At 43.3% G+C, this 24,671-nt stretch overlaps 1 protein-coding gene across 4 annotated transcripts in view; it reads right to left on the bottom strand.

Annotated features, from left to right (window-relative positions):
• Nucleotides 1–24,671, bottom strand: part of bigmax (helix-loop-helix-leucine zipper transcription factor bigmax) — an 86,046-nt gene that overhangs the window by 27,814 nt on the left and 33,561 nt on the right. For all 4 annotated transcript variants that reach the window (XM_068354059.1, XM_068354062.1, XM_068354061.1 and 1 more), the window contains exon 5: nt 8,177–8,344. In XM_068354059.1, coding sequence (XP_068210160.1) covers nt 8,177–8,344 — 168 coding nt within the window. The remainder of the gene's footprint in view (nt 1–8,176; nt 8,345–24,671) is intronic.

The raw sequence follows: 24,671 nt of genomic DNA, 5'->3' as shown, positions 1-24,671 counted from the left end.
CTGGGCCGTTGGACTCGCTCGGAAGGGACCTTACGTTTGAGCGGTCGTGAAACCTTGGTCCATCGTTTCCTCCTGGAAACTTCTTCCACAGACGAGGAATGTAAGGGCTCATTCGTCTGTATGTGGATGGGACGATCTATGACAGATACGTCCGCAACCACTGAGGATACATCCGTGCGCCGATCAAGGCCTGCCGAACCCTTTAGTCCTTCGACATTGCTTCTCCCCTGGGCTTGGGAGCTTGCAAGAGGTCCCGGACTGGGAGGACGACTGGCACGCACAGATGTACCCTCATGCGCAACACTGACACTGACACTTTTCACATCACTAGCACTGATAACACTTCCCACTGCACTTTTCGCTTTCAGCTCTCTGACATCTGCCAAGAGCTGATTACGGTCATTAGCCAATGACTCCACTCTGTCACCGAGAGCCTGAATGGCACGCATCATATCCGCCATGGATGGCTGAGCACTAGTAGCAGGTTCGGGAGTCACCACCACAGGGGAAGGAAAAGGTTGAGGGGCATGGGGAGAGGAAAGATCCACAGAGCGAGAAGAACTCCTCCTGATTCTCTCCTTCTCTAACCTACGTGCATTTTTAAGGAATTCGTTAAAATCGAATTCCGAAAGCCCAGCGCATTCCCCACATCGATCTTCCAATTGACAGGATTTACCCCTACAATTGGAACAAACGGTGTGAGGATCTATAGAGGCCTTCGGAAGACGCCTAGCACAAGTCCTAACGCTACACTGCCTGTACTTAGGGACTTGAGACTGGTCAGACATCTTGAATTTAGAAGTAGTCAAGGGGGAATTCCAAAATCTATCAAAGTTCGTTAACAATTAATCCAAATTAATTCCAAAAGCTTGCTAAGCTAATGATAAAGCTTCCTGAATAGCGAAGGCTAAACTCTAGAGTGAATACATCACCAAATCGTGAACAACAACCAGAATCAACAGCGTATCCAAGTAGGTCTTGCCGGCGGCACGACAGAGGAAAAATTGAGTTCTTGTTGACAAGAAGTACTTGAAGTACAAGAAGTACTCACAGATGGCGCTGTTGTGTACACCCCCACCTGGATAGCGATCGCTGGCGTATCCCGACCGTAGATTTCTGTCGGGCAACGGAGTTGACAGCTACATGATCATCGGGTAAGTATATTCAAAAATTTATTTTACTAATGAAAATAACATTTTATATGTTTATTTGTCGGAAAATGTGCCTTGATGGTTTGCCTAGCACGTGGCTGAAATTTTTTTTTTCTGAAATGTCGTATATTAGAATGGCCATTTTTCCGCGAGTGCCCCATTTTATTTGTTTTGCATTTTTTTGCTTAGTCATGTTACCGTAAGGAATTGGCAAGTAGTGTGGCAAAACTTATAATTTTATAGTGTTGGAAAGTGTTTCTAGATGATCTGGCTACCCATGCCTATCTTTTTTTTTAGCCAGATATGGCGTATATATAGGTATGTGTTGACAAGAAGTACTTGAAGTACAAGAAGTACTCACAGATGGCGCTGTTGTGTACACCCCCACCTGGATAGCGATCGCTGGCGTATCCCGACCGTAGATTTCTGTCGGGCAACGGAGTTGACAGCTACATGATCATCGGGTAAGATTAATATTGAAAATGAATCATTACTCTGTGATACAGTAGTTCCTTAGTACGTAGTAATTTTGAAAGAAATGGGAAAAAAACGAAAAAATGGCAATCACAGGAAAATCGAACACATATTTATATATACGCCATATCTGGCTAAAAAAAAAATAGGCATGGGTAGCCAGATCATCTAGAAACACTTTCCAACACTATAAAAATATAAGTTTTGCGACACTACTTGCCAATTCCTTACGGTAACATGACTAAGCAAAAAAATGCAAAACAAATAAAAAGGGGCACTCGCGGAAAAATGCCCAACATTCTAATATACGGCATCTCAGATAAAAAAAAAGACATGCACGTGTTAGCCCAACCATCAAGGCACACTTTCTAACACATAAACATGAAAAAAAAATCAATAATATACGGCAATTCCTTACTACGTAGTAAATTTTTACAAATATTGAAAAAAAAAAAACAGAAATTGGCAACCGCAGTTAAATACCCAATATACCAATAATTACGTCGTATCTGACAAAAACAAAGTCACGCATGGGTAGCCAGATCATCTAGACACTTTCCAACAATAAAAAAGCAAAAGTTTTACGACACTTTTTGGCAATATCTTACGGAAAAATGACTTGGCAAAAAAATGAAAAAGGGGCACTCGCGGTAAAATGCCCAACATTCTAATATACGGCATCTCAGATAAAAAAAAAGACATGCACGTGTTAGCCCAACCATCAAGGCACACTTTCTAACACATAAACATGAAAAAAAAAATCAATAATATACGGCAATTCCTTACTACGTAAATTTTTTTTTACAAATATTGAAAAAAAAACAGAAATTGGCAACCGCAGTTAAATACCCATTATACCAATAACTACGTCGTATCTGACAAAAACAAAGTCACGCATGGGTAGCCAGATCATCTAGACACACTTTCCAACACTAAACAAGCAAAAGTTTTACGACACTATTTGGCAATATCTTACGGAAAAATGACTTGGCAAAAAAATGAAAAAGAGGCACTCGCGGTAAAATGGTCCTCGTGGTGATGAACGACATTTTAACTAAAAAAAAAATCATGCACATGGTAGCCAAACAATCCACCAAGACTTTCCACAACTGATAACCTATACAAGTTGCACCATTCTACGACAATTTCATAATACGTAATAACTTTGATAATTATGCAAATTACCTTAGAAGGGTAAACTCGGTCGCGCTCGACCCCGACGCGTCTCAGAAATCGGGGAAGGAGTACAGCTACAGCAATGCACATCTGGACACTACTAGAGCGTGTAGGGGAGACACCTCCTGCAGGTCGATCACCCACAAATTCAGTCACGGGGGTGAGTCACGTGAGAAAAACCTCTTTTTTTTTGACGCTCGGGGTCGCGTACGACCCATCGTACCTATCCAGGGTTAATTCTAATAATAATTATTTAGAAATATCGTTCTGAAAGCTTATAGCAATACTTCAGAAGGTCAAGCATCCCATCTGAAGATCAGGGGTCAGGGAACTAACACTGTACCTGCCTCCCTGGCTTTTGCAAAAAACATGGAAGATATTAACAAAATACTAATGCAACTTGAAAGGAACTCCACAATCTATAATGAATTAGTCATCTTGCAGCTGCTAGCAAAATAATTACAACCCCTAATGCTATCTCCTACTTGGGAATTGAAGGCCATGTCATGTGAAGTGTTTCCATTTACTGTATTATTTTCTGAATTAGCCTTTGTCAAATACTGTACATGCCATGATCTTACTAAAAGGGTAGAACCCCTTTTATAATCTTTAGTTGGTCCTAAAAATTTCTAAACTGCTAGAAACCTTATTCCAGAAGTTGAATGGTTCCAAAGCACTCATTCCACTCCAGGTTAACAAAAAGGTACTCCCATAAACATTGCCACTCGGGCAATGGCAAAGTGATGGGTATGTGACAAATATGCAATAAAAAATTTAAAACAGCCAAAGCAGATTCTTCTTTTGTAACTCTTCTCGGAACATACGCTAATACACATTTACGATTTGGATTTGTGCCAAAAATTATTTATATCTTTTGCGTCAGTCCACATAAGATAAGATCACATTCCTACCAGTATTACTTGACTTTATTTTACTTTAAGAGCTGTTTCCCTGGTCATATCACACAAGGAAGCCCTGAGCCCTTCATGAGCTACTAGATCAGTTTGTCGTATACATTCTGAGGTATTTACAGTATTCCATGTTAATTGTCAAATCCACATTATCACAGTCAGAAAAGAGAAAGTCTTCAGTTTCTTCTTGAAATTATTAATATCAATTCATAAAATATGGTAAAATATATGATTAAAATGTAGTGGGGAGAGGAAGTAGTCATACTCTGGTGAAAAGTGGTACCCGTGAGAGGTGTACATATCAATCTAAAGATTTAGCTGTCATTTTGGACGGTTTTCGTACCATAGTATTTAGATAAAAAGGGCATTATAAGTTACGATTATTACAATGACTTTATGTAGCCATATTTTATTTGACGGGTCGCATACACTTTTATTTAGATAAGTCATTATAAGTGCGATTGTTACAATGACCGTCTTTAGCCATCATTTTTTGACGGGTCACATACACTAGTATTTAGATAAGTCATTATAAGTGCGATTGTTTCAATGACCCTATTTAGCCATCATTTTTTGACGGGTTGAGTACACTAGTATTTAGATTAGTCATTATAAGTGCGATTGTTACAATGGCTGTATTATCATGTAGTAAAGGGTATTCTTTATTTGTTGTTTTTGTTCGTGAACGGAGATTCCCTAACAAAAATACACCTAAGACGCACAATAGGGTTTCACATACACACACACATATGATATATATATATATATATATATATATATGTAGAAAAATAAAAAAGCTGGAAAAAGTTTCACTTGTATCTGGCTTTGATCATGTGGAGGTTGAAGGACGTCACGCCTTTAATTCAGAGGAAGATCATGTTTTGAGTGTGTCGACGAGTTGCTGATGAGCATCCTTTGTAAGGAGATGAAGTCATTAACGTTGCAGAGATGTCTGTGTATCTATCTATCTATCCTCTTATTTATCCTATATAAATATATATATATATATATATATATATCCTCTTATTTATCCTATATATATATATATATATATATATATATATATATATATATAGGATAAATAAGAGGATAGATAGATAGCTACACAGACATCTCTGCAACGTTAATGACTTCATCTCCTTACAAAGGATGCTCATCAGCAACTCGTCGACACACTCAAAACATGATCTTCCTCTGAATTAAAGGCATGACGTCATTCAGCCTCCACATGATCAAAGCCAGATACAAGTGAAACTTTTTCCAGCTTTTTTATTTTTCTTATTTCTTTTCGATATTTTGGTAGGCTTGTATCACGAGCATGATAATGTTTAGAAGTAAAGAAGTGATAAGTAGATAAAACATGGGTTTTATCCATCAGACTTCTCATAAAATATCGAAACTAATAAAATAAAATTATTTTATATAAGTTAACCTGGAAGTTAAACAGTTCAAAACACTAACAAAACTCCGGTAAAATGCTTAAATTCGATTACTTGCTCATCCTATAGTATCATTTAGTCTCTCGTGAAATGAAATAATTATAAATTTATTTGGATTTGGGCTGAGGTATGAAAAGAACAATGTATAAGAATACAGGTTAAATCTATATCGCACAGAGGAAAATATTTTTTTGCATCATTAGAGAAAGTATGTTTCATGTTTCAAAATATCAAAATAAATACTTTTAAGCATTCGTTTTCAAGGATCTTTCAGCAAGGCAATCAAGTAGCTGTAAATAATTTTTTTGTTTCTTTAAACTACGAATGGTAGTGACTGTTACCCATTCTTTCCGGATGTACTTATATATCTACTGTCTTTTTTAACGACTCACAAGATATAATATATATGTAAATATCCAGTATATACACATCCTCCCCCAAACACGTGTATATATATATATATATATATATATATACCTTGCTGTACTCACGGGCAAGTCAGAATATGTTCGAGGCCCTTTAAGTCTTTGGCGACGCAAGATATAAAGGCCACGCAGAGGCAAAGGACAGTGACATTGCCCTAGCTGCAAGAAAATAGACTGGCATTATATAGGCTACATATGATCAGCGTCCAAGTCCCCTCTCCACCCAAACTACGACCAGGGATTCCCAGGCAGTCGCTGCTGATGACTGAACAAGCAGACTCAAGCTCCCATAAACGTCCCATCTTTGTTGAGCTAAGGTTTGAAGGCGTCTTATGAATAACAGAGAGAGAGATTACAATAGAGGAAGTGAGGAGAGCACTAGATGAAACGAGAGTAGGAAAAGCATCTGGTATGGATGGTGTGAAAGCTGAGATGTTGAAGGAAGGGGGTGTGACTGTACTTGAATGGTTGGTGAGATTGTTTAATGTGTGTTTTGTGTTGTCAATGGTACCAGTAGATTGGGTCTGTGCATGTATTGTACCACTATATAAGGGTAAGGGAGATGTGCATGAGTGTTGTAATTCAAGAGGTATTAGTTTGTTGAGTGTAGTTGGAAAAGTGTATGGTAGAGTACTGATTAATAGGATTAAGGATAAAACAGAGAATGCAATCTTGGAAGTACAGGGTGGTTTTAGAAGAGGTAGGGGTTGTATGAATCAGATTTTTACAGTTAGGCAGATATGCGAGAAATATTTAGCAAAAGGTGAAGAGGTGTATGTTGCGTTTATGGATCTGGAGAAAGCATATGATAGAGTTGATAGGGAAGCAATGTGGAATGTGATGAGGTTATATGGAGTTGGTGGAAGGTTGTTGCAAGCAGTGAAAAGTTTCTACAAAGGTAGTAAAGCATGTGTTAGAATAGGAAATGAAGTGAGTGATTGGTTTCCGGTGAGAGTGGGGCTGAGACAGGGATGTGTGATGTCGCCGTGGTTGTTTAACTTGTATGTTGATGGAGTGGTGAGAGAGGTGAATGCTCGAGTGCTTGGACGAGGATTAAAACTGGTAGGCGAGAATGATCATGAATGGGAGGTAAATCAGTTGTTGTTTGCGGATGATACTGTACTGGTAGCAGACACAGAAGAGAAGCTTGACCGACTCGTGACGGAATTTGGAAGGGTGTGTGAGAGAAGGAAGTTGAGAGTTAATGTGGGTAAGAGTAAGGTTATGAGATGTACGAGAAGGGAAGGTGGTGCAAGGTTGAATGTCATGTTGAATGGAGAGTTACTTGAGGAGGTGGATCAGTTTAAGTACTTGGGATCTGTTGTTGCAGCAAATGGTGGAGTGGAAGCAGATGTACGTCAGAGAGTCAATGAAGGTTGCAAAGTGTTAGGGGCAGTTAAGGGAGTAGTAAAAAATAGAGGGTTGGGCATGAATGTAAAGAGAGTTCTATATGAGAAAGTGATTGTACCAACTGTCATGTATGAATTGGAGTTGTGGGGAATGAAAGTGATGGAGAGACAGAAATTGAATGTGTTTGAGATGAAGTGTCTGAGGAGTATGGCTGGTGTATCTTGAGTAGATAGGGTTAGGAACGAAGTGGTGAGGGTGAGAACGGGTGTAAGAAATGAGTTAGCGGCTAGAGTGGATATGAATGTGTTGAGGTGGTTTGGCCATGTTGAGAGAATGGAAAATGGCTGTCTGCTAAAGAAGGTGATGAATGCAAGAGTTGATGGGAGAAGTACAAGAGGAAGGCCAAGGTTTGGGTGGATGGATGGTGTGAAGAAAGCTCTGGGTGATAGGAGGATAGATGTGAGAGAGGCAAGAGAGCGTGCTAGAAATAGGAATGAATGGCGAGCGATTGTGACGCAGTTCCGGTAGGCCCTGCTGCTTCCTCCGGTGCCTTAGATGACCGCGGAGGTAGCAGCAGTAGGGAACTCAGCAGTATGAAGCTTCATCTGTGGTGGAAATGTGGGAGGTTGGGCTGTGGCACCCTAGCAGTACCAGCTGAACTCGGCTGAGTCCCTGGTTAGGCTGGAGGAACGTAGAGAGTAGAGGTCCCCTTTTTTGTTTTGTTTCTTGTTGATGTCTGCTACCCCCCAAAATTGGGGGAAGTGCCTTTGGTATATGTATGTATGTTAAAAATGGTACTTCAGAACTTGAAACTAATACAAAAAAAATAATATATGGAAAGAAAAATAAGATATTAGGTTGACTTTAACAATACTTAACCCATTTGGCAGTCTACTTGGTATTTATTTACAGCCCTAAACCTTATAAGTGTACTAGCTCTGAGCATTATATTTCCTACTGCCCTAATGCAGTTATTACTATAAATCCTTTTTTACTTTTCCTGACCATATGCAGAAGTTGGTCTATCTATCTACCATGGCACTTACCCTAATTTTGGGAGGTAACCGACATAAAAAAAAAAGGGGGGGGTATTTTCCTTCTCATCATTCCTCCCTGCCTGACGAGTTGTTAATGGCAGTAACTGATGATCACTGTAAACATTCTGAAGGAAATTTCCCTTCTCCAAAAGATGAATAACAATGACTATGAGCATAGAAAACATATCCACTACATATAATTTGCAATCTTACCACTTGAAATTTGACATCATCTGAAATCTGTTTGCTATGCTGGCCAGGTTGACTTTGATGAGCACTCACTATCTGTTCATAGTTTAGTTTCATGATAGTTAAGGCGACGACTTCTTTTTTCAGTGCAGCTACCTCCTCCTCTTGCTTACTCTTCTCCTTTTTTAGAAACTTGAAAGAAAAAACTCTTGTTAAGAAAGAAAAAACTTAATTCTGTCTAGTACAATAATTAGATAGTATCAATTTTAAACCACACCATAGGGGGAATGTATGAATATATAAGAAACTAATTTTGCATTTTCAACATAAGAAACAATTACCTTTTTATCCTACACTTAATAGAGTAATGATTTGAATATTTCATCAAAATTTGTAACTGGACAAAAAAAAAAAACCTATTTTTTGTAGGCACAGTGTTGTCTCCAAGGGCTTTCCCCTGAAAGGCTAGGCCAGGAACTCCAATATGATATGCATAAAAATATTAAAGAAACATTGTCTCCCTTGTTTGAGGGCCAGTGTTTCAACGAGCAAAGCATACAGTGTGTACAAAGGAGACCTACAGGTTCAGGATCTATTGAATCCATCACAGCACCTCCAATGCTGAAAATCCTCTGGCAACCAATGACACATCCTCACTGAGAACCAATACTACTACTGGAGATCATGGTTCTTACAAGCTAATTTGCACAAAGACACCATTTTCCATAACCAAAGTGAAAATCAAATCTCCCCCATCCCTACACGTGGATAGGGAGGGAGGGAGGGAGCGAGGATCTTGTAGAACACAAAGCACCTCCCTAAATATAAGTTTTCCCTTTCGTCAAAACCCTATCTTTGGGGTTGATGTGCCGTGTTGTCTGCAAGGACTAATACAAGAACAACTGAATAGTCTTGTGTACCATAAAGAACAAATGTTTACAACCAAGACCATGGGTGTGTAAGTGATGAGGAAAACTTATAAGTTAAGTCATTCACCCCATAGGAGAAAAAATCTGAAAAAGATGCTAGATACCTGTTATAATGCTTCTGATGAGCCGAGTAATAGGTATTCGTGTTGTACAGAGTGGACTTGTTTCAGGTAGTGTCTTATGTACGCTATGCCCAGATCAACCCATAAGCTCTGGATGTCCAGAAATTGCATATTAGCAAAATATGCCATTGAGAGAGAAATTTTTCTCACATTGTGAATGATTGATAGATTTCATGAAATTTTTGACCCGAAGCCGAGCACCGGAGCCATAAGGCCATTCAGCGCATAAATATCTTTTAGTATAAAATATGAATAAATAAATTAAAAGAAAAAAATATAGAAAAATATAATAAAATAAAGTAAAATCTATACAACAGATCAAAATTTAAAACCACAATAACATCATACAACTATAATTAAAAAATATCAATATCTTTTAAAACTGTACAACTTGCTCCACTGGAACACTCACCTAAAATTTCCCCAGGGAACATTAACTCAAAAGATTATTTCTACGTCGACTTCTAAAAACAGGACGGGACACCAAAATATGCTCAACGATTACATCTATTTGGCAAGCAGAGAAGTGAGGAGCCTGCCTATCCAACCCACTTGCAATCAGATACCTACAGGTATAATTTGTGTGCCCTATACGTAACCGAGTTAAAACAATACTAGACCTTCTGTTCACTTGGAAATGCAACCATGGTTGGACTAAGGCCTATTTGACTTGAGTTTAAAATTACTATTTAAATTAAGTCTAGTGGGCCTGCCACTGGTCTCTACAATAAAACTTAATACAAATTTTAAAATCAGAAACTGGGACGCCTATGCTGGAAATAGGACTAATTCTACTAGTTGCTGCCTTAGCTGCAACATCGGCTCGCTCATTTCCTACAATTCTAACAAGGGATGGAATCCATCAAAACTTAATTATAAAAGGCTTTCTATTTATCAAAATACAAAAGCAATCCCGAATCTCTTGCACCAAATGATGTCAAGAGACTAGGCTTCTTAATGCTACTAAAATACTTGACTCAGTAAAAGTGGCAAAAGTTGTATTAGAAAAATTACTATAAAAAAGTAATTTTAGAGCAGTCAAAACTGCCAACAGTTCTGCCATAAAAATAGAACTTGATGGACGCCTTTTTTAATTATATTTTCAGGTATCACTACGCAGCAACCCATACTATCAGAACTCTTGAAACCATCGGTATAAATACGATAAGATGCATCATGCTCAGAAGCATGAGATAAGAAATTATTATTATTAATAGCCAAGCTACAACCCTAGTTGGAAAAGCAAGATGCTATAAGCCATTGGCTCCAATAGGGAAAAATAGCCCAGTGAGGAAAGGAAATAAGGAAATAAATAAATGATGGGAACAAATTAACAATAAATCATTCTAAAAACAATAACGTCAAAATAGATATGTCATACATAAACTATTAACATAAAAAACAGATATGCCATATATAAACTATAAAAAGACTCATGTCAGCCTGGTCAACATAAAAACATTTGCTCCAACTTTGAACTTTTGAAGTTCTACTGATTCAACTAACCGATTAGGAAGATCATTCCACAACTTGGTAACAGCTGGAATAAAACTTCTAGAATACTGTGTAGTATTGAGCCTCATGATGAAGAAGGCCTGGCTATTAGAATTAACTGACTTCCTAGTATTACGAACAGGATAGTATTGTCAGGGAGATCTGAATGTAAAGGATGGTCAGAGTTATGAAAAATCTTATGCAACATGCATAATGAACTAATTGAACGACGGTGACATAGATTAATATCTAGATCAAGAACAGGAAATTTAATAGACCGTAAGTTTCTGTCCAACAAATTAAGATGAGAATCAGCAGCTGAACACCAGACAGGAGAACAATACTCAAAACAAGGTAGAATGAAAGAATTAAAACACTTCTTCAGAAGAGATTGATCACCGAAAATCTTAAAAGACTTCCTCAATAAGCCAATTTTTTGTGCAATTGAAGAAGACACAGACCTAATGTGTTTCTCAAAAGCAAATTTGCTGTCGAGAATCACACCTAAAATTCTAAAAGTGTCATACAAATTTAAAGAAACATTATCAACACTGAGATCCGGATGTTGAGGAGCCACCGTCCTTGACCTACTTACAATCATACTTTGAGTTTTGCACTAATTTTAGCTAAATCTCTATTAAGGGATTCACCAACCCCAGATCTACATTCAGGGTATGGAATTGATGCAAAGAGAGTAGCATCATCTGCATATGCAACAAGCTTGTTTTCTAGGCCAAACCAGGAGTCATATGTATATAGTATGAAAAGTAATGGGCCAAGAACACTACCCTGTGGAACACCAGATATCACATTCCTATACTGACTATGGTGCCCATCAACAACTCTTTGAGATCTATTACTTAAAAAATCAATAATAATGATAAGAAACGACCCACCCACTCCAACTGTTTGAGTTTGAAAACAAGGGCCTCATGATTAACATGGTCAAAGGCAGCACTAAAATCAAGGCCAATCATACGAACTTCCAGACCACAATCACGGGATTTCTGTACAGCATTGGAGATTGTAAGATGGGCATCACATGCTCCAAGGCCTTTACGAAAACCAAATTACAAACTAGGGAAAAGATGATTAAATGTCCATCTAAGCTGTTCTTTTTATTATCTATAACCGGACAAATCTCCATCTTGGGACTATTCCAAGGAGGATACTTTGAAACGGTAATTTCAGCCACTAGTGTAACCTCTAATGGTTTGGGTAACCTAGTTCTAGTCGGTGCTCTATAAATGGTTTGCTTAAACAAACTTAATATTTTGGTTGAGCTTCCAGGTAAGAACATGAGACATACCTCAAACCCAACTCTTCCCTAAGAATAAAAAGGGGAGGAATACCTGAATCCATGTAAAAGCTATCTTCAGATGCAAATGCTCAAAGCCATATTGTGAACATCAAATTTTGCTGTGGTTTTGCATGCAGATCCATATATCTGACAACCCATAATCTATTTTATTCAGGCGCAATGCCTGGTATATCCTCAATAGACAAGTCCTATCAACTCCCCAGTTGAAACCAGACACAACTTTAAGGATGTTAAGTCTAAGTGTCAGGTTACATACCACCTCTTCAAACAAAACACCCAGGTACTTAATGCTATCTTCATATGATAAAATGGAATGGTTCAAAAACAACGTAGTGACCTCTTCCACCCTTCTTAGCTAACAAAAATGTATGGCTTTGGTTTTTTCTGGAGAAAATCTGAACGCTCTAGCACTGGCCCAACATGTAGCTGCATTAATAGCTGTCTGGATTTTATGATATGCTTCAACAGCTCATGACTTAATACATACTTCTGCATAGTCATCAGCAAAAGCCATGCCATACACCCTAACAGGAACTTGTTCAAGTAGATTGTTAATAGCTACATCGAAGAGTTGAACTAAGAATGCTCCCCTGGGGCAATCCTTCTTCTTGAGGGTAAGCTAATGAAATAAGAGAGCCAACTCTCACTTTTAGGTACCTATCTGACAAAAAATCTTTAATACAATAAAACATATTACAGAGAGCCCTCCCTACTTCGCGGTTCGACTATCGCGGATTCACCACTTCGCGGATTTTTTTCATAACGCATGTATATACATATATCGCGGATTTTCCGGAAATTTCGAAAATACCTCGATATATGAAGACCCCAAATACGTATTTCATTAATTCCATTAATATCATAAATTTTCAAGTAATTTGTATTTTTCCTAACATACTTACCTAGAACTACCTTCTTAGGAGTTACTGGTAACTCTACCTAACCGACCAGCTTTTTGTATAGTTTACCCTCTTCTCGTTTTCTACGGGGTCAACCTCAGGCAGTGTGATACGTGCCCTGAGACGACCCGGGGTCGGGCAGCGTGCTAGCTCAGGTCGTCGACTCGCCAGTAAGTTTCGTTGGAACAGGTACTACTCGATCCTGCAGGTTCTCGGGGAAGGATGGGTGGGCCATAACCCGAAGGTAGTTCTAGGTAAGTATGTTAGGAAAAATACAAATTACTTAAAAATTTGTGATTTGTTCCAACATGCTTACTTACCTAGAACTACCTTCTTAGGAGACTTACACTTTAGGAGGTGGGAGTGTCCTGCAGGGATCAGAAGTCAACGGGGAAGCACCCGAGATAGGGAACCTCTAAGGAGGTCTTGGTTCCACGACCACTAGAAAACTGCACGAAAAGAAGGGGAAACTATCCCCCCCAAAAAAACCTACTTTGTGCCTAATGGCTTACCTTTTCAAAACCAACTCCGATACATGTCCTCTTGAAGGGCGCTCCTTTAAGTGACTAAGATCTTTTCAACATCTTCCTGGCCCGGAGGGACCGGGGAAGGAAGGAAAGGGGGGTAAGGTTAAGGAAGGAACTAGTGTCTCTTGGCATTAACACCCCTGGTTACCCTGGGGCTATGACCTTAGATCTCTTGAAGGGCCGAAATGATTGGGCCAATGGAAAACCTGTCCAAGGATTTTCTCGAGCAATCTTTGAGATAGTGTTCCGTGAAGGTGGACTGTCTAGACCAGGTCCCATCCTTCAGGATTTTTCCCACACCCATGTTTTCCTCAAAGGCCAGGGAGGTGCTCAGACCTCTAAAATCATGTGGCCTTGGTCTTTCTGGGAGAGGAGTCCCAGAGGCCTCGTAGGCCCTCTTTATCCCCTGTCGCAGCCAGAAAGAGATAGAGTTCTTCGAGACCGGTTTCTTCACCCGGCCTGTTGAGATGAATAAATTTTTGATCTGAGGGCGGAAATTTTCGGTCCTCTCCAGATATTTTCTTACTGTTCTCACGGGACATAAGAGTAGATCCTTCGGGTTGTCGGAGCGAGGGATGGTTGGCACCGAAAAACCATCAAACCGAGGATCCCAACACGCCGGGTTCTGCGTCTTCGCCACAAAGCTAGGGACGAACCTAAAGGTAACTTCTCTCCACACTTTGGAGTGTGAGACCCCGTAAGAGAGGCCGTGTAACTCGCTAACTCTTTGCGCCGAGGCCCGGGCTAAAAGAAAAGCTGTTTTAAGGGTGAGTTCTCTGTCTAGTACGTCCCTGAGAGGTTCGAAGGGTGGCTCTGACAGAACCTTAAGAACTCTGGCTAGGTCCCACTGCGGAACCCGTACCTCCTGGGGGGAACATGATTGTTCAAAACTGCGGATGAGCATAGAGATGTGCCTTGAGGCTCCCAAGTCAATGCCCCTAAGAAGGAAGACTTGACTTAGGACTGCTCGAACTCCTTTGATGGCCGGAATGGACGAACCCACGTCGTCTCTCAGGTACACACGAAAGTCTGCAATGTCCTGGATCGACGCCCCTAAGGGCCTGATGTTCTTGGACGCACACCACTTCACGAAGACTGCCCACTTTGCCTGGTAGACGACTGCCGAGGAACGCCGTAGATAACCCGACATCCTTGCCGCGGTTCTTGATGAGTATCCTTCTTTCTTCAGGGGCTTCTCGATAACCTCCACGCGTGAAGGCGGAGGGATCGAGGGCTTTCGTGCCACCTGTGAAAGTGAGGTTGACGCAGGAGGTCTGGCCTGTTCGGAAGGGGCCAAGGAGGACGAAGAGCTAATTCTTTTATGTCTGCGAACCAGTCTCTCTCCGGCCACCATGTCGCCACAAAAGTCATCGACAGGTTGGACGACACTCTCACTCCGTTCAACACTTGTCCTCGAACGCTGCTGATGGGTCAGGGATCGGAGAACAGAACACGGGGAGTTGGGCGTGCAGACGTGTGGCGAATAAGTCTATCACTGGGGAGCCCCACATTAGGATGACTGCCCGAGCTACCTCCGGGTGTAGGGTCCACTCTGAACCTATCACTTGACCCGCCCTGCTGAGGCCATGGGCCATCACGTTCCTCTTTCCTGGGCTAAACCTTGCCGTCAGTTCTATCCCTTCTTCAGCCGCTCACTCTAACAGTTCCGTGGCTAGGGCGCATAGGACCCTTGTCTTCATGCCTCCCTGTTTCTTTACATACGCCACTACCGTGGCGTTGTCGCACAGTAACGCCACAGTGTTTCCTCGCAGGAAGTGTACGAACTGTCGACACGCCCTCAGAACCGCTATCATCTCCAGGATGTTTATATGAAGAGACGCCTCCTTGCTGGACCACTGTCTTTTTGTCGATTCTCCTAGCAGGTGTGCTCCCCAACCCTCCTATGATACGTCCGTGAACAACAGCCTCTCCGGGGGATCGGGGGCGAAGGGCATACCCTTCTCTGTGCTCGACCTGATGTTCCACCAAAGAAGGGTCTCTCTCGTCTTCGGGAGTACTGGGACTATTATGTGGGGCGCCTTGCCTTGGGTCCACGACTCCTTCAGATTCCACTGTACCGGGCGGAGCCTGAGCCTCTCTTGCGGTACTAATTGTTCCAGCGTAAACAGATGACCCAGTAACTTCTGCCAATCCTTGGCCCTCCTGGGTTGTCCCGTCAGGAAGGGTTGAAGGATATGTTCCAGGTTGGCTAACCTCTCCCCTGAGGGGAAAACTCTTACTAACTGGGTGTCCAGGACCATCCCCAAGTAAGTCATTCTTGTGCCGGGGACTAGTTGGGATTTCCCTAGGTTGACCGTGATCCCTAATACCCTGCAGAGGTCGAGCAACATAACGCCTTGCTCCTTCAGTTGTTCCCTTGAGGCAGAAAGAAGCAACCAGACGTCCAGGTACCTGAGTAGTCGAATGCCTTTCTCGTGTGCCCATACCGAGACCGTGGTGAACACCCTCGTGAACACTTGCGGGCCGTCCAAAGGCCGAAGCACAGGGTTTTGAACTGCAGGACCCTGGCCTCCCACTTGATTCTGAGGAACTTCCTGCTGGAGGGGTGCACGGGGATTTGAAAATAGGCATCCTTGAGGTCGAGAGACATGAGGAAATCTCCCTCCCTCAAGGCTGCTAGCACCGTCTTGGGGGTGTCCATTTTGAAGTCCGTCTTTGAGACGGACTTGTTGAGGGCTGAGAGATCTATGACCAGCCTCCACCCTCCTGTCGATTCCTCCACAAGGAAGAGCCTGCTGAAGAAACCCAGGCCGGGGTTCTCCACTGTCTCCAAAGCTCCCTTGGCGATCATGGACGCTACTTCCTCTTGGGTCCTTTGGAACCAGCCACTCAGCCCGATGGGCTGGGATGAGAGGGGGAGGCTCATTTAGGAAAGGGAGTCTGTAGCCCTCTTTCAGGACCGTCACCGTCCAGGGATCCGCACCGAGATCCCGCCCTGCTTGCCAAAAATGTCTGAGGCATCCCCCTACTGGGGGCTCCTGAAGGAGTAGGGGGCCTCTCTTCCTACCTCCTTCTGGAGGAGCGGCCAGAGCGACCTCTCCTAGAGATACTGTAGGAGGGTCTGAAGGCTGACTGAGGGGCTTCGTTGGTCCTACGGGTGGTCTGCTGAGAGGTTTGAAGCCAAGGAGCTGACGGTGGATCTCTTCGAGGCAGCAAAGGGGCGGACTGGGAGGAGTGAGGGACGTCCGCTGAGGCTCTTCTAAACACGGGCTTCCTCATAAGGAAGGGGGGGGGGCTAAGGTCCGTGTCTCTCACTCTCCTCCCTTTCTCCATTGTATCCTCCACCAATTTGATGGGGAAAATGTCGTTTCCCCACACGGAGGAATTCCTCAGTCTATTAGCTTTTCTGTCAGGTAACTTCCGCACCAACTTGCTGAGGACAGTATCCCTCTTTCTAAGTACCCAGTTCATAGCCATAGACAGGGACTGGGACGACAAAAACTTAAAGGCCTTGCCTCCCGAACTAACTATCTCCTTCAGCGTGGCCTGATTGTCTGGAGAGGAGAGGTCGTGGGACGCCTGAAACCCCACCAAGTCGCAAGACCCCCAATCCAACCAGGAGGACACGGAGACAAGGTCCTGTGCCATGTCCTCCATCATAGAGGCTTCTGGGGGCCTCCGCCAGTCCTGCCAGGTAACTATCTATTCTCTACATCCCCAACTTCACGTCCGGAGCAAGAGGGAGAGACAATGAAGGCTTTTGTTGCACAGGGTTGACGACCATTATGGACAGTCCGGAGAGCACGGCCTTTGCTGCTGAGGGCTTAGGTTCGTCTAATCGGTGGTGTCAACGAATCAGGGCCAGAACCTTACAGTAGGAGATGTCATCAGACGAGCACTCCCCTCCTTCCAGCAGGGTGCCCGTCACCAGTTCCTCCGTACGGGGGTACTGTACTCCGTGACGGTAGGAAAGGCAACGCTGGACTAGTCTGCCCGTGGTATGGGCTGCCCCGTGGGGACGAAGGTATCCGTCATGGGAGTACCTTGTTCCACGGGGGACTCCGTGGATGGGGGATCCATGCGGACCGACGGGCGCCCTTGGTGCTTTAGGAAGGCCTCCAAGGTGCCTGTGGTCGACGCTAAGCCTTCCTTCATAAGATACCCGTGGTATGGGCTTCCCCGTGGGGATGAAGGTATCCGACATGGGAGTACCTTGTTCCACGGGGGACCCCGTGGATGGGGGATCCATGCGGACCGACGGGCGCCCTTGGTGCTTTAGGAAGGCCTCCAAGGTGCCCGTGGTCGACGCTAAGCCTTCCTTCATAAGATACCCGTGGTATGGGCTGCCCCGTGAGGACGAAGGTATCCGTCATGGGAGTACCTTGTTCCACGGGGGACCCCGTGGATGGGGGGATCCATGCGGACCGACGGGCGCCCTTGGTGCTTCAGGAAGGCCTCCAAGGTGCCCGTGGTCGACGCTAAGCCTTACTTCACAAGATACCCGTGGTATGGGCTGCCCCGTGAGGACGAAGGTATCCGTCATGGGAGTACCTTGTTCCACGGGGGACCCCGTGGATGGGGGGATCCATGCGGACCGACGGGCGCCCTTGGTACTTTAGGAAGGCCTCCAAGGTACCCGTGGTCAACGCTAAGCCTTACTTCACAAGATACCCGTGGTATGGGCTGCCCCGTGAGGACGAAGGTATCCGTCATGGGAGTACCTTGTTCCACGGGGGACCCCGTGGATGGGGGGATCCATGCGGACCGACGGGCGCCCTTGGTGCTTTAGGAAGGCCTCCAAGGTGCCCGTGGTCGACGCTAAGCCTTCCTTCATAAGACGTACGTCCTTCCTAAGGGAAGAAGAAGCGGAGGCCACCGTTGGGTTAGTCACTACACGGGGGGCCTGGTTCGAACCCTCTTGCCGGGCGACTGGTCCGAAGGAGGAGGTAGGAGGATGAAACACAGAAGGCGAGGCTCTAGGGAGCCACCCAGAAGCGGCCGCGGCTGTGGTAACCTTAAACAGCTCGCTCCGGGGCACTGTGATGTTCATCCACTCCTTGGACTTGTTCTTCTTGGCTTTCTTCTTAGAGGAAACGTCCAAGACTGCGGGGGGAAATCCTCGACGTTTCCCAGGTGTGGGAGGCCGCAGAAACACGGGGGGTAGCGTAGACGAGGGAGCGATTGAAGTACCTGAAATAAGCCATGATGCCGGGGAAGAATCCACACTTGGATGCCCCCACATAGGATCTTCCGAGGAGACAGGACCTGCGGGCACCAGGACCTCTCCTCCTACCCACACTCCCGTACTAATCTCAGGCCCCACACATGCCTGCCCCACACTAGACACTTCCCCCACAGGAAAATCAGACTCTTAGGGAAGGGCAATGGGCCTCTTCCCCGCAACGGACTTACCTCGTCCCCTACTCTAGGTGGGGGAAGAAGGACGGGAGCTACGGTCTGCCGAGACTTCTGGGGAAACCACAGGCGACGAGACACCGGATTCCTTAGGCGACTTCTTAGCCGCCGCCTTCTTCTTAGTCCCGAAGAGCATCCACTGGATCTCACTCCAGTTAGGACACTCCGGGCACGTAGAGGCAGGGGAACACACTTTCCCCCTACACGTGGAGCACAAGGAGTGGGGATCAATCTCAGGTTGATCCAAAACGCAACGCTAATACACCCAGAGACACAAGGATGCAAAGGGAAAGTGAAAGGGAAACATGTGGGTAACACGCGGTAAGCACAAAGGATCGCGGGGACACAAAGGGTCGCACAGGTAAGAGAGAGCGCGGCGAGATGTTGATCACGCCGCGACCAGAAACTTACTGGCGAGTCGACGACCTGAGCTAGCACGCTGCCAGACCACGGGTCGTCTCAGGGCACGTATCACACTGCCTGAGGTTGACCCCGTAGAAAACGAGAAGAGGGTAAACTATGCAAAAAGCTGGTCGGTTAGGTAGAGTTACTAGTAACTCCTAAGAAGGTAGTTCTAGGTAAGTAACCGTGTTGGAACAAACTGTAATTAGTAATATCTGCTCTTACTGATGGTTCATTGCATTACATATGACATATAATTCAGTACAGAAAGAAATAAAACACGAAAAGAGAATGTGATCATACGATAATTCAGTATACAGTACGTAGTAAAATTAAATCGAACATGAAACGCAAATCAGATGCAGTCATACCGTATTTGAATGGTGTAAGGCTGCTGATGGCTACTACTACAAATGTAATGGATGTGCATCTTTTCCATGAATCTTTTGTATGTATACGTACATAGTACTGCATCCAATAATATTCTTTGTTGCAAAAATCACATCTCAAAAAAAGCGTACATATCCTACTTTGTTAACAAAACAAGCGTAAAATAGCGTACGTTAAGCTGTATACAGTACGTAGTATCTTGTATTTGAATTGGTAACTACTACATAGCATGTAAGACAGACTGTGATTGGTTCAAGTGCTGATAGATGACGAATCAGATCCCAAGTTTTGAAATCTAGCCTGTGATTGGTGTTTTGACCGCTTCTCCAACCCGCAGCATCTTTTCGTGGCCACTTTGTTTGCCGCTCTCTCGCCGGGTAGATGCTGCTACGTTACTGTGAACTTTAATCTGTGCTGTGCGTGACTGTTTTAAGTTGAACTTTTTGTTGAACTTTCTGTTTAACCCCTACTGTACAATGGCTCCCAAGCTTTCTACTTCTACTAAGGCTGGTAGTGAGCCTAAACACCACCGAAAGATGATAACGATTGCTGAGAAGGTGACACTTCAGCCCGCCATTTTGGAGTGAACGAATCCACCGTTCGCTACATCAAGAAGGACGAGGCGAACATTAGAAAGACTGCTGCCATCACCTTTAGCAGATCAGCGAAGCGAGTCGTTACCACGCGTAATAAAACGATCGTCCGTATGGAAGGTGCTTTAGCAGTCTGGATTGCCGACTGCCGGAAGAACAACATAGCCTAGGATACGAACACCATCCGAACCAAGGCTTTGGGCTTGTATGAGAATTTTGCGGCAAAGGAACCTCAAGACGACGATGGCGACCATGCTGAAGAAGACGAAGATGATGTAGATGAACCTCAACCAGGGACATCCACTGATTCCCAGCCTCAGAAACACTTTTTTCCGCCAGCAAAGGATGGTTCACGAAGTTTCAAAAACGCTTCGGCCTGAAAAGCGTTTCCCTGCATGGCGAGGCTGCTTCCGCTGACACTACTGCTGCTGAAACTTACGCGAACGAGACGTTCAAGAACATTATCGCTGAAGGTGGATACAAGCCGGAACAAATGTTTAATATGGATGAGACCGGCTTGTTTTGGAAGAGAATGCCGTCGCGAAATTTCCTGTTTAAAGAAGAAGCCAAAGCCTCTGGCTTTAAAGCGTTCAAAGGTCGCGTAACCCTCGTGATGTGTGGCAATGCTGCTGGATTTTTGCTAAAGCCGGGGCTTATTTACAAGTTGAAAAATCCTCGCGCTTTGAAAAATAAAAATAAGAATCTCCTTCCCGTGTACTGTATGCATAATCAAAAAGCATGGATTACGAAGATGCTGACCTCCAACTGGTTCCACCAGTGTTTTATCCCGCAAGTCAGCAAATATCTCGTAGAGAAGGGCTTGCCATTTAAGATCCTTCTCCTTACTGATAACGCTGGTGGACACGCAACTGATCTGTCGCATGAGGGCATTCAGATTGCGTTCCTGCCACCCAACACCACGTCATTAATTCAACCGATGGACCAGGGGGTTATCAGGGAGTTCAAGGCCCTCTACACGAAGAATACCTTGGCGGACCTCGTTGCGTGTGTGGACGCTGCCCAAGATGATGAGGATGAAACTTTCAATTTGAAGGCGTACTGGCGGAAGTACACAATAGCCACGTGCCTGCAGAACATCCAGAAGGCACTGCAAGAAATGAAACCTGCTACTGTCAATGCGAGCTGGAAGAAGTTGTGGCCCCAGATTGTTTACGATGACGAGGGATTTACACCTGCTGAGATTCAACACTCTGCAATATGCAAATCTGTGCAGTTGGCTGCAATAATTGGAAGTGACGGGTTTGGCGACATGACGACTGAAGACTGTTGGACTGCCATTCCCAGCCGCTAACTGACGCAGACCTAGAAGACCGCCGTTTCAGGCGGCGTCATAAAGAAAAACATTTCATTTGGAAGTCCTAAGAAAAATTATGTAAAACCTTGGTAATAACAAAATCAACATACTGTATAATCAATATAATCGATGCAAAAACTAACCTATACACAGATGTGTAAATGAGTTTGTTTCTTCATTATGATCAGAGATAAACGTAAACAAAACATTGGTTGCCATTTTTTATCGTGCTTTTTGGCTTGTTTAGGAAACGCATGATATAAAATCGCCTTTAATATTTGTGCCTGTTTTAGTTTAGGGTACTGTAGTACTGTACATGCATTAAGTGTTCTGTACATAAAAGGGTAGTTTGTTAACAGTACTACGTACAAGGGAAGGTTTTAAAAGTCTGAATATACATGTTAAATAAATACGTAAATATGACGGATTTTCACCTATCGCGGTCGGGTCTGGAACCTATCTACCGCGATAAACGAGGGCTCACTGTACCTACAATATCACAATCAACGAGTTGCTTAAGGATACTCCTTTGCCAGGTAGTATCGTAGGCCTTTTCTCGGTCAAAGAATACTGCAATACATGTAGTCAGATTTTGCAGGGCAAAGGCATTCTGGACCTCTTGAGTGAGGAACATCAAAGGGTCGTTGGTACTTCTATTTTTTCTAAAACAAAACTATGGATTAGATAAAAGATTCTTTAGTTCGAAATACCACACTAGAAAAGCATTTTCCCTTCATAAATCTGTCTAACATAACTAATTAAAGCAATTGGCCTATATTTTTAGGGATGTACAAATCTTTTAATGGATCAATATTTTCCAAGACTTAGGGAAGTTCCTGATGACCAAAAACTATTTAAAATATCTAAAAGAAATTGTTTTGTACTTATTGGTAGATTAAAAATCATGGAATATAAAATATCATCTTCCCCAGATGTTGGGGAAGACAATGAAATTGCATTATCCAATTCTTCCATGGTGAAGCAAGATTATAAGATTCTGAATTTGCACTAACAGGAGGAACAAGTGTGGTACTGTTCCTAATATCCCTGAATGCAGGAAAGTAGTGTAGGGGACTGGATATATTAAAAAAATGACTACCAAAGGCTTGTTATTTCTCCCACATCAGATGTGAAGAGGTCATCCAACAATTCTTAATATGGGCAAGGGAGATGACAGAATTTCCCTTGCAACTTTAGGATTCTATTCCAGACTAATGGGATAGGGGAATTATATTCAAATTCACTTATGAATTTAACGATTCTCTCCTTGTTTACCCAAAGTTTTCTTTTGATTGGCAGAAACTCTTCTGTATGTTATTTTATTGACAAGCAAGGGTATCTACGATATCTCCTGTAGCAAGTTCTTGCTATCTTCCACGTCAAAGCACAGGCATCATTCCACCAGGGAACTACTGGACGACATGAATTGCCTGATGTTTGGGGTATAGAGAGCATGGCACCACACAACAATATGCTCACTAAATACTTGTATGCATGTAATGAACTCGGGAATTCATTTATCTTACGATAAATTTTAGTGGATTTATTACATAATCCCTAGTCAGCTTCCCCCACCTTCCACTTGGGTAAACATGGAGATAGTATATTTTTACATACTTTAGGTGAATGGGCCAATGATCACTGCTATGATCATTCTGGTCTACTACCCACTGATAATGTAACCTCAAAGATGAAGAACATATAGCGAGGTCTATGGCTGAATCGGATCTGTGATGAACATCATAACTTGTAGGGGAACCATCATTCATTAAAGCGATGTCATTCATGTCAAGCAGTTGTTCTACTATCAACAAAACCCCCCAAATCACAACGTTGTTTTCCCATAGGGTGTGTTTGGCATTAAAATCCCCCATCAATAAGAAAGGTTGAGGAAGCTGGTTTATTAAGGGTTGTAAATTATTCAGTTCTAGCTGACAAAGATTACCATGTACACCCTGAAATTATATTTTAAAGCTGAATCAAGATAAAGTGAACTAATAGTGATCCATTTGTCAATAAAAATTTGAATTGCACAAGCCTACGACACAAAATTCAGGTGGACAACATCACAAATTTTAAGTAATTTATATTTTTCCTAACATACTTACCGAGAACTACTTTCTTAGGAGGTACCTGGAATCTCCTCTCAACCGACCAGAGTTTTGTGTAGTCTACCCTACTTCCGTTTTCTGTGGGGACTAACTCAGGCGTAAGGAGAACGTGCCCTGAGGGTAGTCCTGAGCTAGGTCGGCGTTAGCTTGGGTCTCGCTCGTCAGTAAGTTCTTAGGATGGTACAAAAGGTCTTCAAGGGCAGTAAGGCACTCGGGGAAGGTAGGGAGGGCCATAACCCGAAAGTAGTTCTCGGTAAGTATGTTAGGAAAAATACAAATTACTTAAAATTCGTGATTTGTTCCAAAACAGAGACTTACCTCGAACTACTTTCTTAGGAGACTTATACTTTAGGAGGTGGGAGTGTCTTCCTGAACTTCAGACCAAGCTAACCGACCGTCCAGGAACCTAGATGTGAACTAGGTTGAAAAATATATACGGAAAACGAAACGTAGGGAAAACTACATCAAGAGCTCATGTTAGTGTCTAAGTACTTACCCTTTAAAAAATTCCATAATGCCGAGTCCTGTGGTGAAGTTGTAGAAACGTGTCTTCTTCGGGTTGTATGTGGGGTTATCTCCGAGCAGGGAAAGGAAAAAGGGACAAGGGTGAAAGGGAACGAACCTGTGTCTCTTGGTTTTGCTATCCACGATTGTACCTGGGGCTTCGCCGTTAAATCGCTTGGAGCGTGGAGATGACTGTCCCAATAGAGAAACCGTCTAAAGACCTCCTCGAGCAATCCTCGAGGTAATGCGTTGTGAAGGTCGACTGGTTCGACCAAGTGCCTGCTCTAAGGATCTGGCCCACCGCCATGTTCCTCTCAAAAGCCAGAGAAGTACTTAGACCCCTAATGTCATGGGGCCTGGGATTACTTGGCAGGGGCAGTCCCTCATCATTATAGGCCCTGACAATAACCCGTCTCAGCCAAAAGGAGATGGTATTCTTAGATACTTGCTTTTTCTTTACACCCGTAGAGACAAAAAGATTTTTGATACCAGGGCAGAGATGGGCAGTCCTTCCAAGGTATTTTCTCACGGCACAG

This window comes from Palaemon carinicauda, chromosome 30 (genome assembly GCF_036898095.1).
Source record: "Palaemon carinicauda isolate YSFRI2023 chromosome 30, ASM3689809v2, whole genome shotgun sequence".
Lineage (NCBI taxonomy): Eukaryota > Metazoa > Arthropoda > Malacostraca > Decapoda > Palaemonidae > Palaemon > Palaemon carinicauda.
Note: the sequence above shows the minus strand (reverse complement) of the source record. Positions and strands in the feature narration are given on the sequence as shown.